Below are 14,916 nucleotides of genomic sequence, written 5' to 3'. Positions count from 1 at the left end.
CAATGAGAAGAGGACATGTCCTGGGCAGTGGAGGTCCCTGATGATTGATTTCCTGTGACAGGGCTCTGTATAGTGAATACAATGGTGGGGAGGGCATTACTCGTGGGCCATATCTTATACTTTTTGTAGGATTTTCTGTTCAAGGGCATTGGTGTTTGCATTCCAGGCTTCATTCTCCCTTTGCCTCTGCTGTCAATTATATACTTTGTTAATTTGCCTCCTCTCTCTACCTTCCGAAGGAGCCTCTAAGTCTTGCTTGCCCTGGCATGATGTAGGTGAATCCTTGTTCCTGGTGTGCCCTGCCTTCACCTGGCTGTGTTGTGTGTTTGCAGCTTGCTACGAAGGGATCCAGTTACTGTGGATTGCTGGAGCGACACCACCGTCACACTGTGAACGTTCAGCATGTGCTGGATAGTCTCCGGTAAGCAGACGATTCCCACCAGATGTCTGCAAGAGATCTGAGCAACACACACAATATGGTGAGGAACTTAGCAGGTCAGGCAGCATTGTCCTGAAGAAAGGTCTTGGCTGGAAACATCTACTGTTTATTCACTTCCATAGATGCTGCCTGACCTGCTGAGTTTCTCCAGCATTTGATGTGTTGCTCTGGATTTCCAAAATCTACTGTGTTTACAAGTGACCCGAGGTTGTCAAAGTCATTGCTCCTTCATTGTCTCTGACCCATGGAAAACAAGCCTTAACTCTCTGGCCTCTCCTCATAACTTGAACACAGCAAAACAGCTAACACCCTGGTGAACCACTTCTGCATCCTCATATCCATCTCGGAACTGCACATGGTAGGCTAGCTGTAGCCCAATGTCATACAGTACCATTGTTGCTCTTGTATGCCCCTGCTAAGGAAAGTAAAGGCCAAGACTGAATCGGCAGCAATCTGTTGAATACTGGAACTGACTTGATGGGCAGAGTGGTTTCCCACTCCTGTATATTCTATAGTTTACAAGTGTTCACCTTCCCTGTCCTCTGCTGTTATCACAATCTAGTTTAAGCTAATTCATATCTCGTGTTATCAGTTCAGTCTTCTCTGAACAAAGTCCTTGTAAATTTACATAGTTTACCCTCCCCATAAAATGAACCTAGGGTTGTGGCTTCGAAATTATTCCACAACTCAAACCAAACCAGTTCTGTCCTTCACCCTGTGACATTGCTCCTGCCCTGTCCTGAGACGTCAGTCAGTACGCTTCCCATCCCTGTACACTCACTCTGTTTTTCAACATTGTTAGCTGGGAGTGTGCACTTCTCACTGTTGCTGAAGGTTTGGTGGTGACATCATCTGTTGTGCACTGTGAACCTTGCGACTGAATGGTACAAGTGTCAAGTAATTTTCCACGTCCCTCCTCCCCCAGTGCTTTACTCAACACACTCACCTGTTCACATTTCCCACTCCTCCAGCTGCCCACCATCATCTAAAATCAGCACAGGATTCAGCTCCTTCATTATCCATGCACTTCCCGATACTGTATTCCATCGGCTACTTTGCCCATTCTCCTAATCCCTCCAAGTCCTTCTGCAGCCTCTTCTATAATACCTGCCCCTCTATCTCCTTCATATCATCTGCAGATTTGGCCACAAAGTTTGAAGTACAACATAAAAAGAAGTGGTCCCTTTATTCCCACTCTGCCTCCTGCTTCTGTCTATGCTACTATCTTTCCTGCAATAGCACAAAAGCTGTGCTTCAGCCTGGTGGTACGTGCTTTCAGGTTTTTGTATCTTCATCCCTGAGGGGGCTGGTAGACATGGAGTTCAGGAAATTCAAAGATTAGCTTTATTTGTCACATATACATTGAAGCATACGATGCCTTAATGACCAACGCAGTTAGAAGATGTGCTGGAGGCAGCCTGTAATTGTCACTCCATTTCTGGTACCAACTTAGACTGACAACACATACTCCAATCTAGGAAGAACTGGAGCACCCAGAGGAAGACCATGTGTTCACAGGGAAATCGCTGGTACTGCAAAGCATTACATAAACATTTTGGCAAAGTCTTCCATGGTAGGCTGGTCTGAAAGGTTAGGACATGCAGGATTTCAGGTGCTGTGGCAAACTGAATCCAACATTGGGTGACATGGGGACAGAAGGATGTAGTGGGGGGAAGTCTGTAACCAGTGGTGGACATGTCTTGGATGAGAATGCCATGGTGTGAGAAGAAAGTCACTAACAACAAGGAGGGCTGTCTTGGGATATAGATGGACAGATTTTAGTGGAAATGTGGGGGAGTGGTGTAGATGGAATTTAATGCATACAAGTGGGCTAATGGATTGAGGGCCATCTACATGAGGAGCAGGGGGGCTGAGGAGTATTGATGTGCAGCAGAAAGTTGGGTTGCAAGTTTATAGCCCAAAGTCCAGTCTGCATGGAGGCACTGGTTTTAACCTGCTTTTGTTTGTTCTGTCAGTAGAAATGGTTCCACATGAGCAAAGCCACATGTGAAGTCCAGGAGACTGTCAAAAGCTGTTTCAGATGTGTGCCTTTGGGAGCATTTAATAAGTAGGGGGAGCTTATCCCCATTACCATCCCAGCTACAGCAACCTTCCTCGGCAGGGTATTGAGTACAGAGTTGGGATGTTGTGTTGCCATTGTACAAAACACTGGTCAAGCCAGGTGTGGTGGATGATGTGTGGCTTTAGTCACTACACACTGTTGAAAGGGTGCAGGAGGGATTTACCAGCATGTTGCCCGGTCTGGAGGGATCAGACAGACTGTGTCTGTTCTCACTGGAGACTGAAGGGTGACTTTTAAGGGTGTTTATAAAATCATCAGGGGGCTAGATAAGGTGAGTGGTCACAGTCTCTTGCCCAGGCTAGGGGAATCTAAAACTAAAAGGCACAGGTTTAAGGGGAAAGATCCAGAAGGGATGTGAGGGTCAAGATTTTCTGTGCATGTGGAATGAGCTCCCCAGTGGTAGAGGTGGAAGTTAAAACATTTGGTTAGCTTCATGGATAGGAAGCATTTACAGTCTGAGTTGGGCTGAAGGGTCTCTCTATGCTGTATTCTTCAGACTCTGCTTGTAACAAAGGCTGTCAATCTCTGAGTGACCCTCTCTCCATCTCTCCTCAGCAAGGAAGGCATCGAGGTTCGCCTGGTGAAGCGCAGAGACTACACTGATGAGACGGTGCAATGGGCAGACGCCATTGTCTCTGCTGGAGGTAACAGGATGCTTGAGGCACACCCTGCTGCAAGTGGGGTTCACCGGGCCTGGATGGCACCCGTGTCCTGGGAACAGGGAGCACCATTGTCCTCTCCCTCACACTGGACAGGCCACCTCCTTCAGGCTGTCGGACACATCCACGAACATCCTCCCCATCAGCCCAACATGTCCAAAGTGAAGCTCCCTCCACACCATCCCATCACACACTCCTGGGGTCAGATATGGAATGAAACTCCCTCTGTACCATACCTAAACACACTCCCCAGGGCCAGACACAGAATGAAGCTTCCTCCACACCATCCCATCACACACTCCTGGGGTCAGATATGGAGTGAAACTCCCTCTGTACCATACCTAAACACACTCCCCAGGGCCAGACACAGAATGAAGCTGCCGTCACACCGTTCAATGACACACCTCTGGGGTCAGGGGTGAGACTTGGAGAAGCTCCCCTCTACATTCACCTAGGGCATGGATTAGATGCACAATCAGAACATTTTCCCTGGATGGAAATGTCAATTTCTGGAGGGTGTTCATTTAAGGTGAAAGAAGAAGTTTAAGAGATATTGAACATAGAACAGTTCAACACAGAGCAGCTCACTAAGTGCAGACCTTTTCAAAGTTTAAAGTAAATTGATTATCGATGTACATGCAGTACTGTGCAAAAGTCTTAGGCACCCTAGATTTGTTTTATAATGGTTTCAGAGGGTACGGACTCCAGAGAGCCCTGATCTGAACAACATCGAGGCTGTCTGGGACTACCTGGAGAGACAGAAGCAAGCGAGGCAGTCAAAGTCTGCAGAGGAACTGTGGTGAACTGCTTGGAACAAGCTACCACAGAAAACTGAAGCAGTTTAAAGGCAAAGGGTGGTCACACCAAATATTGATTTGATTTCGTTTTTCACTGCTTTCTGCTCTTTAGAGTAATTTTTTGATTTACAAACTCTTCATTATTTTTGAAAGCATCTTCACTTTACAGATTTCTTTTCCGCGTGCTTAAGACTTTTGTATAGTACTGTATATATCACTATGTACAACCCTGAGATTCATTTTCTTGCCAGCAATCATAAGAAATGAAATAGGATCAATGAGAGACCGCACCCAACAGGACGGACAAGCAACCCGTGTGCAAAACAAACACTGCAAATACAAAAAAAGAAGAAAAATAAATAAGCAATAAATATTGAGAACGTGAATGAAGAGTCCTTGAAAGTGGATCCGTAGGTTGTGGGAACAGTTCAGTGATGGGGTGGGTGAAATTGAGTGAAGTTACCTCTCTGGATGACGGGTGCTGCTTTCCTACGACCATGCTTTGTGTAGATCTGCTCAATGGTGGGGAGGGCTTGATCCATGATGGACTGAGCAATATCCACGACTTTTGTAGGATTTTCCATGCAAGGGCAGTGCTGACATTGAGTGAGGGGTGTTTGTTGTGGCAAATACAGATTTTCAATCTCCCCCCTACATACTGATTCATCACCACCTTTGATTCAGCCTAAAGTGGTGATGTTGTCAGCAAACTTAAATATCATATTGGAGTTGTACTTAGCCACATGGTTAAAAGTTTAAAGCAAGAAGAGCAGGGGAGAAGCACATAGCTTTGTGGTGCACCTGTGCTGATACAGATTGTAGAGGCGATGTTGTTGCTAATCCGCACTGGGGTCTGTAAGGAAATCGAGGATCCAATTGCATAAGGAGGTATTCAGGCCATGGTCTTGAAGGTTATTGATTACTTTTGAGGGGTTGATAGTATTGAATGCGGAGCTGTAGTCGATAAAGAGCATCCTGATGTATGTATCTTCACTGTCCAGATGGTCCAGGGTTGAGTGAAGAGCCAATGAGATGGCATCTTCTGTGGACCTGTTGATCTGGTAGGCAAATTGGCACAAGTCTTTAGGTTAGGTACCCTGTCTGGGCCAGATGCTTTCTGTGGGTTCACTACAGACTACTCTCATGTCAACCTCAGACTGAAATCAGAGGATCTTCGGGGGCTAAGGGAGTTCATGAAGCTGCCTTCATGTTTGTCAGTCAAAGCGAGCATAAAAGGCACTGAGCTCATCTGGAAACGAAGCCTTGTCACCTACATGGCTTGGTTTCACTTTGTAAGAGACAATAGCATTCAAGCCTTTCCTTGGCTGTCAAGCATCCTTCAGTGATTCAGTCTGCTCTAGAATCGCCGTTCTTTATGTAAGATGCCTTTCCGGAGATCATACCTGGACCTTTGTCATCAGCCCTGAATTCCACTGATCTGGCCCTCAGCAGATTATGGATCTCAATTTTCATCCAAGGCTTCTGGTTGGGTAAAACTGAATGATTTTGTGGGGACATACTCGTCTATGACTGTCCGTGACCACCGTGGTGTATTCGTTCAGATCCACAGATGAGTGGGTAGATCCTCTCGGTGACCTCTTGAAGCCTTCCTAGGATGACACGAGCAAACAGTTTTCCAGTGATGCTAAGGAGTGAAATGCCACGGTCACTTCGGTCTCCCTTGTTCTTGTACAGAGTTACAATGTTGGCATCCCACATGTCCTGTGGGTACTGCGGCATTTCACTCCTTAGCGTCACTGGAAAGAGGTCGGCGAGAGGATCTACACAGAATCACAGTGCCAGTTCTGTGCTGAAAGATCAAACACCGACATGATCTTCTCCCTGAGACAGCTTCAGGAAAAGTGCAGAGAGCCGAAGAAGCCCTTGTACATCGCCTTCATCGACCTCACCAAGGCGTTTGACATGGTTAGCAGAAGTGGGCTCTTCCAGGTCCTCCACAAAATTGGCTGTCCCCCGAGGCTGCTAAAGCTCATTCAACCTTTTCACGATGACATGAAAGGCACAGTCCAGTTTGATGGATCAACTTCAGACGCCTTCAGCATCAAAAGCGGAGTCAAGCAAGGATGTGTGCTTGCCCCAATTCTCTTCGGGGTCTTTCTTGCAGTGCTCCTGAAACAAGCCTTTGGGAATTCAACAGAGGACTTTACCTGCACACAAGATCCAACGGGAAACTGTTCAGTCTCGCAAGAGAAGGTCAAGTCGAAGGTGCGAAAAGCCCTAATCCGTGACATGCTGTTTGCGGGTGATGTTGCTGTGCCAACTCACTCAGAAGAGCTCCAAAGACTGATGGACGGCTTCTCTCAGGCAAGCAAGGCCTTTGGTCTCACATAAGCCTGAAGAAAACAAACCAGATAACAATCACAGCACGGAAACAGGCCATCTCTGCCCTCCTAGTCCGTGCTGAACACTTACTCTCACCTAGTCCCATTGGCCCATATAACCATATAACAATTACAGCACGGAAACAGGCCATCTCAGCCCTTCTAGTCCGTGCTGAACACTTACTCTCACCTAGTCCCACCTACCCGCACTCAGCCCATAACCCTCCATTCCTTTCCTGTCCATATACCTATCCAATTTTACTTTAAATGACAGTACCGAACCTGCCTCTACCACTTCTACTGGAAGCTCATTCCACACAGCTACCACTCTCTGAGTAAAGAAATTCTCCCTCGTGTTACCCTTAAACTTTTGCCCCCTAACTCGCAAATCATGTCCTCTTGTTTGAATCTCCCCTACTCTCAATGGAAAAAGCCTATCCACGTCAACTCGATCTATCCCCCTCATTATCTTAAATACCTCCATCAAGTCCCCCCTCAACCTTCTATGCTCCAAAGAATAAAGACCCAACTTGTTCAGCCTTTCCCTGTAACTTAGGTGCAGAAACCCAGGTAACATTCTAGTAAATCTTCTCTGTACTCTCTCTATTTTGTTGATATTTTTCCTATAATTCGGTGACCAGAACTGTACACAATACTCCAAATTTGGCCTCACCAATGCCTTGTACAATTTTAACATTACATCCCAACTCCTATACTCAATGCTCTGATTTATAAAGGCCAGCATACCAAAAGCTTTCTTCGCCACCCTATCCACATGAGATTCCACCTTCAGGGAACTATGCACCATTATTCCTAGATCACTCTGTTCTACTGCATTCTTCAATGCCCTACCATTTACCATGTATGTCCTACTTGGATTATTCCTACCAAAATGTAGCACCTCACACCTATCAGCATTAAACTCCATCTGCCATCGTTCAGCCCACTCTTCTAACTAGCCTAAATCTCTCTGCAAGCTTTGAAAACCTACTTCATTATCCACAATGCCACCTACCTTAGTATCATCTGCATACTTACTAATCCAATTTACCACCCCATCACCCAGATCATTAATGTATATGACAAACAACATTGGATCCAGTACAGATCCCTGAGGCACATCACTAGTCACCGGCCTCCAACCTGACAAACAGTTATCCACCACTACTCTCTGGCATCTCCCATCCAGCCACTGTTGAATCCATTTTACTACTTCAATATTAACACCTAAAGATTGAACCTTCCTAACTAACCTTCCGTGCGGAACCTTGTCAAAGGCCTTACTGAAGTCCATATAGACAACATCCACTGCTTTACCCTCATCAACTTTCCTCGTAACCTCTTCAAAAAATTCAATAAGGTTTGTCAAACATGACCTTCCACGCACAAATCCATGCTGACTATTCCTAATCAGACCCTGTCTATCCAGATATATACCATCTCTAAGAATACTTTCCATTAATTTTCCCACCACCAATGTCAAACTGTCAGGTCTATAATTGCTAGGTTTACTCTTAGAACCCTTTTTAAACAATGGAACCACATGAGCAATACGCCAATCCTCCGGCACCATCCCCGTTTCTAATGACATTTGAAATATTTCTGTCAGAGCCCCTGCTATTTCTACACCAACTTCCCTCAAGGTCCTAGGGAACATCCTGTCAGGACCCAGAGATTTATCCACTTTTATTTTCCTTATAAGTGCCAGTACTTGCTCCTCTTTAATTGTCATAGTTTCCATAACTTCCCTACTTCTTTCCCTTACCTTACACAATTCAATATCCTTCTCCTTAGTGAATACCAAAGAAAAGAAATTGTTCAAAATCTCCCCCATCTCTTTTGACTCCACACATAGCTGTCCACTCTAATTCTCTAAGGGACCAATTTTATCCCTCACTATCCTTTTGCTATTAATATAACTGTAGAAACCCTTTGGATTTATTTTCACCTTACTTGCCAAAGCAACCTCGTATCTTCTTTTAGCTTTTCTAATTTCTTTCTTAAGATTCCTTTTACATTCTTTATATTCCTCGAGTACCTCATTTACTCCATGCTGCCTATATTTACTTTAGATCTCCCTCTTTTTCCGAACCAAGTTTCCAATATCCCTTGAAAACCATGGCGCTCTCAAACTTTTAATCTTTCCTTTCAACCTAACAGGAACATAAAGATTCTGTACCCTCAAAATTTCACCTTTAAATGATCATTTCTCTATTACATCCTTCCCATAAAACAAGTTGTCCCAATCCACTCCTTCTAAATCTTTTCGCATCTCCTTAAAGTTAGCCTTTCTCTAATCAAAAATCTCAACCCTGGGTCCAGTCCTATCCTTCTCCATAATTATATTGAAACTAATAGTATTCTGATCACTGGACCCGAAGTGCTCCCCAACACATACATCCGTCACCTGACCTATTTCATTCCCTAACAGGAGATCCAACACTGCCCCTTCTCCAGTCAGTACCTCTATGTATTGCAGCAAAAAACTATCCTGCAAACATTTCACGAACTCCAAACCATCCAGCCCTTTTACAGAATGGGCTTCCCAGTCTATGTGGAAGATTAAAATCTCCCATAATCACAACATTGTGCTTACTACAAATATCTGCTATCTCCTTACAAATTTGCTCCTCCAATTCTCGTTCCCCATTAGGTGGTTTATAATACATCCCTATAAGTGTTACTACACCTTTCCCATTCCTCAATTCCACCCAAATAGTCTCCCTAGATGAGCCCTCTAATCTACCCTGCCCAAGCACCGCTGTGATATTTTCTCAAACAAGCAATGCAACACCTCCTCCTCTTGTCCCTCCGATTCTATCACACCTGAAGCAACGAAATCCAGGAATATTTAGTTGCCAATCACACCCCTCCTACAACCATGTTTCACTAATAGCTACAACATCATATTTCCAGGTATCAATCCATGCTCTAAGCTCATCCACCTTTCTTACAATGTCCTAGCATTAAAATAGATACATTTAAGAAACTTTCCACCTCTTCCTCTCTGTTTATCCCTAATGATGCGATCAAATTTATTATCTTTTTCTTCCTTGTCCCCTACATCTTCGGTCTGAACGCTCCCCTTCTCTATCACCTGCCTATCCTCCCTCACACACTGTCTACTAGCTTTCTCTATTTGTGAACTAACCTCCTCTCCCCTAGTCTCTTCAAATTGATTCCCACCCCCCAACCATTCTAGTTTAAAGTCTCCCCAGTAACCTTCGCAAATCTCCCCGCCAGGATATTGGTCCCCCTAGGATTCAACTGTAACCCGTCCTTTTTGTACAGGTCAGACCTGCTCCAAAAGAGGTCCCAATGATCCAGAAACTTGAATCCCTACCCCCTACTCCAATCCCTCAGCCACGCATTTATCCTCCACCTCATTCCATTCCTACTCTCACTGTTGCGTGGCACAGGCAGTAATCCCGAGATTACTACCTTTGTGGTCCTTCTTCTCAACTGCCTTCCTAACTCCCTATATTCTCTTTTCAGGACCTCTTCCCCTTTCCTACCTATGTCATTGGCACCAACATGTACCACGACCTCTGGCTCCTCACCCTCCCACTTCAGGATATCTTGGACGCGATCAGAAACATCCCGAACCCTGGCACCAGGGAGGCAAACTACCATCTGGGTCTCCTGATCGCGTCCACAGAATCGCCTGTCTGAACCCCTGACTATCGAGTCCCCTATTACTACTACCTTCCTCTTCCTTTCCCTACCCTTCTGAGCTACAGGGCCAGACTCTGTGCCGGAGGCACGGTCACTGTTGCTTCCCCCAGGTAGGCTGTCCCCCCCAACAGTACTCAAACAGGAGTACTTATTGTCAAGGGGTACAGCCACTGGGGTACTCTCTGGTACCTGCCTCTTCCCCTTCCTGACTGTAACCCACCCATCTGCCTCCCGTGGTCCCGGAGTGACCACCTGCCTGTAACACCTCTCAATCACCTCCTCACTCTCCCTGACCAGGCGAAGGTCACTGAGCTGCAGCTCCAGTTCCCTAACTCGGTTCCTTAGGAGCTGCAGCTCGGCGAACCTGGCGCAGATGTGGACGTCAGGGAGGCTCGGAGACTCCAGGACCTCCCACATCCGACACCGAGAACAACAAGCTGCCCTCACACTCATACTTCCCCCTTTCCTCAAATAACAGGAAAAACTAAAACTTAAACCTACCTTGCCTCACCCGTTTCTGCCTAAGCCCGTTGAGCCAAAGCTCTTAAGCCTACACTCTGCTCCCGGCTCACTCTGCTGCCCGCTGTATCAGGTTGTGTTCTTTTTAAATCTTCATCACTTCACTGCCCGACGTCACTCCCCTGCGCAGTCCCGCCTCTCTTAACTCCAATGAGAATTTAAAAAATTCAAGATGGCTCCCACCGCACTCCCGTTCTGATCCTCCGACTTCCTTCTCCAAAAGAAAACGTTCTAGGTCAGAATGTCACTCAGCCTCCAGCAGTCAGCATCGACAACTACTCTCCTGAGGCTGCGGTGGCTGGGGCACGTCCACTGAGAGTGTAGACTGCGGTGGCTGGGGCACGTCCACTGAGACAGTGTAGACTGCGGTGGCTGGGGCACGTCCACTGAGAGTGTAGACTGCGGTGGCTGGGGCACGTCCACTGAGAGTGTAGACTGCGGTGGCTGGGGCACGTCCACTGAGACAGCGTCGACTGCGGTGGCTGGGGCACGTCCACTGAGAGTGTAGACTGCGGTGGCTGGGGCACGTCCACTGAGACGGTGTAGACTGCGGTGGCTGGGGCACGTCCACTGAGAGTGTAGACTGCGGTGGCTGGGGCACGTCCACTGAGAGTGTAGACTGCGGTGGCTGGGGCACGTCCACTGAGAGTGTAGACTGCGGTGGCTGGGGCACGTCCACTGAGAGTGTAGACTGCGGTGGCTGGGGCACGTCCACTGAGACGGTGTAGACTGCGGTGGCTGGGGCACGTCCACTGAGACGGTGTAGACTGCGGTGGCTGGGGCACGTCCACTGAGACGGTGTAGACTGCGGTGGCTGGGGCACGTCCACTGAGAGTGTAGACTGCGGTGGCTGGGGCACGTCCACTGAGACGGTGTAGACTGCGGTGGCTGGGGCACGTCCACTGAGAGTGTAGACTGCGGTGGCTGGGGCACGTCCACTGAGAGTGTAGACTGCGGTGGCTGGGGCACGTCCACTGAGAGTGTAGACTGCGGTGGCTGGGGCACGTCCACTGAGAGTGTAGACTGAGGTGGCTGGGGCACGTCCACTGAGAGTGTAGACTGCGGTGGCTGGGGCACGTCCACTGAGACAGTGTAGACTGCGGTGGCTGGGGCACGTCCACTGAGACAGTGTAGACTGCGGTGGCTGGGGCACGTCCACTGAGACGGTGTAGACTGCGGTGGCTGGGGCACGTCCACTGAGACGGTGTAGACTGCGGTGGCTGGGGCACGTCCACTGAGTCGGTGTAGACTGCGGTGGCTGGGGCACGTCCACAGGATGGAGGATGGAAGAACACCAAAAGACATCCTATATGGGGAGCTGCCTCTGGCAATCGACCAACTGGACGGCCCCATCTGTGCTTCAGGGATGTTTGCGAGGGAGACCTGAAAGACATGGAGGTCAGTGTGGATAGCTGGGAAGAGCTAGCAGATGATCACAGCAGATGGAGGCAGGAACTCCACCAAGATCTCGAAAGATGTGAAGAGACGCTGAGGCGGATGGCTGAGGAGGGGCGCATATGCAGAAAGCAGAAACGTCAAGAGGTGGACCTACAGGACACTGATCACACTTGTGCTATATGCGGCAAGGACTGTCACTCCCTGCTGGGCCTCTTCAGTCACAATCGATGCTGCAGACTACCGTGATTAGATTTTTCAAGGGCGCAACTCCATGGTCTCTTGAGACTGATGGATGCCTACACAGATGAGTCCTTGAATATGGCCCAGTCCAATCTCAGCCACTACTCTGCCTCCCATGACCTCCTCTTTGTTGTCTTTATCTTTAGAGCCTTGCTCTTTAGCCTCTGCCTGTAGGAAGGTAGGAGGACGATAGCCAAGTGATCAGATTTCCCAAAGTGTGGTCTAGGGATGGAACAATTGGCATTCCTGATGGTAGTATAGTAGTGGGTGAGTGTGTTGGGACCCACCAGTGCTGCTGTCATACGCTGATGATAATTGGGCAGAAATTTCTTCAAACAAGGCTGATTGAAGTCTTTGACATTGATTTGAAAGACATCGGGCTGTTTCTTGTATTCTGATCGCAGCACTCAATACCTCACATGCCAGCCTAGCATTGGCATTTGGTTGTATATAAACTGCATTCAGAATCAGGGAGAACTCTGTTGGTAAGTAGAATGGTCGACACTTAATCATTAGATGTCCCAGATAGGGGAAGTGAGTGCAATAAGACTCCTGTGTCTGAGCACCACAGAGTTTATCATGGGCCTCTCGGTTAATGGTAGGCATCCACGGTTTATCATAAGACGCAGACCCTCACCTTTTACCTTCTCTGAATCACCTGTGTATGGAGCCTTCAGGGATTACCGAAGTATCCAGTGCATTTCGAGTGAGCCATGTCTCCTTGCAACATAGAACACAGCAATTCCTCATTTCCCTTCGATTCAAGGGTCCTCAGTCTTGTTCTCCAGTGACTGTATATTTGTCAACAAGATGCTCCAAGAGCAATTTGACAGTTGCCTTCCATATAGCCCTCCTTTGTGTGACATGAGGGCAGTGTGTGCCTGGAGCAGGTTATCGGGACTAGTGGTAGAGGCATTCAAGAGCTTGTTGGACACGTGACTGTGCAGGGATCAGGGGCGTGTGAATCATGTACAACTGGAAAGGACTCAGTTTAATTTGGCACAGAGATCATGGGTTATGGTTTGTTCCTGTCTATACTATTGTAAGTTTGATATTTTGTCTCCCCTCACCAATGCCGTTTACTGCAGATTTGGGTTATCAGTGCATCCATCAGGCTGGTGGTTTGTCCAACCCCTGTGGTGTTGTCCATCCTGCAGATAGGCGTCCATTAACCATTTGTCACTGTGGGGTACAGAACCATCAGCGAGTGTAACGGCAGTGGTCAGTGGCTCCTCAGCCATTCTCGCAGCGCCACAGTGCACGGCTGGTCTCAGACCTATGCCCCGGAGACTCAATGGAGGGGTCGGTCTGCTGCTGGGGCTGGCCAAGGTGGCCATTCAGAGCAGCCTCATCCCCCTTGTTTTATGATCATGCAGCACATAACCAGGGCCTTTGGTCTAACTATCCCACTGACCCAGGATTCCAGTTGGCTACATAACAAACACAAAATGCTGGAGAACTCAGCAAGGTGGAGCTGGGATTGGAGGGTGGGTCAGGCCTTCGGGGTTTCAGCTCACTATCCCCTCTGCTTACCCGCAGGTGATGGGACGATGTTGCTCACAGCCAGTAAAGTGTTTGGCCGGCTCAAACCCGTCATTGGAGTGAACACCGACCCAGAGAGGTGAAGTTGACACGTGTGGGATACTGTGGGCCGTGAGTTAGAAATATAAACTGTCCTACAATTCAGTGAAATCCTGCTTGACCTGACTAGCTCCCCTACCCCTCACCTCGCACCTGTCCATAACCTACCTATATTTCAGAGGTGTGTCCACCTCCCTTTCAGCAGGAGAGTTCCACACACTCCCCTCTGTCATATGTCAGTCGTAGAGCACTGAAACAGGTCCCTTGGCCCAACTAGACCCATTGCCCATGTTCCTGTAAACCCTCCTTTCCCCGTATTACCCATAGGTTGCTTAAACATTGTTATTGTAGCTGACCTGACCTCTCACTCATTTAACCCTTCATGTTCAAACTACGACATCTAGACTATCCCAACACTATGGTTCTGCTAATGTCCTTCACACCTCTCAGCTAAATTCCAGCAGTATAGGCCTAGCCTGTCTAACCTTTCCCCAAAAACAAGCCCCTCTCAGCTCATAGACCAGAGAGCCCACTCAGAATTGTTCCAGAGCACGGTAGTGTGACCGGCTGTGGTCCTGGCAAAGCCAAGTGTCACTGAAACAAAGTCAGCTACTCAGCTGGAACACTCATGTTCTGGGAGCTTTCTCCATTCCTCATTGAAACTAACACTGGACTTTACGAAACCTACGTCTCAGCTCTCTGCTCTCCCCAGAACCTGTGTTTCTGCTCTCCCCACAGGGTGTACCCCCCACTCAGACCCCAGAACCTGTGTTTCTGCTCTCCCCACGGGGTGTACCCCCCACTCAGACCCCAGAACCTGTGTTTCTGCTCTCCCCACGGGGTGTACCCCCCACTCAGACCCCAGAACCTGTGTTTCTGCTCTCCCCACGGGGTGTACCCCCCACTCAGACCCCAGAACCTGTGTTTCTGCTCTCCCCACGGGGTGTACCCCCCACTCAGACCGCAGAACCTGTGTTTCTGCTCTCCCCACGGGGTGTACCCCCCACTCAGACCCCAGAACCTGTGTTTCTGCTCTCCCCACGGGGTGTAACCCCCACTCAGACCCCAGAACCTGTGTTTCTGCTCTCCCCACGGGGTGTACCCCCCACTCAGACCCCAGAACCTGTGTTTCTGCTCTCCCCACGGGGTGTACCCCCCACTCAGACCCCAGAACCTGTGTTTC

At 48.3% G+C, this 14,916-nt stretch overlaps 1 protein-coding gene across 1 annotated transcript in view; it reads left to right on the top strand.

Annotated features, from left to right (window-relative positions):
- The window catches only part of nadk2 (NAD kinase 2, mitochondrial), a 57,493-nt gene that overhangs the window by 17,804 nt on the left and 24,773 nt on the right, over positions 1-14,916 (top strand). The window contains exons 2-4 of the mRNA XM_059974045.1: positions 333-421; positions 3,078-3,166; positions 13,692-13,773. Coding sequence (XP_059830028.1) covers positions 333-421; positions 3,078-3,166; positions 13,692-13,773 — 260 coding nt within the window. The remainder of the gene's footprint in view (positions 1-332; positions 422-3,077; positions 3,167-13,691; positions 13,774-14,916) is intronic.

Source organism: Hypanus sabinus, chromosome 7 (assembly GCF_030144855.1).
Source record: "Hypanus sabinus isolate sHypSab1 chromosome 7, sHypSab1.hap1, whole genome shotgun sequence".
NCBI classification, from domain to species: domain Eukaryota; kingdom Metazoa; phylum Chordata; class Chondrichthyes; order Myliobatiformes; family Dasyatidae; genus Hypanus; species Hypanus sabinus.
The sequence above is the reverse complement of the archived record's forward strand: the minus strand, read 5'-3'. Positions and strand labels throughout refer to the sequence as shown.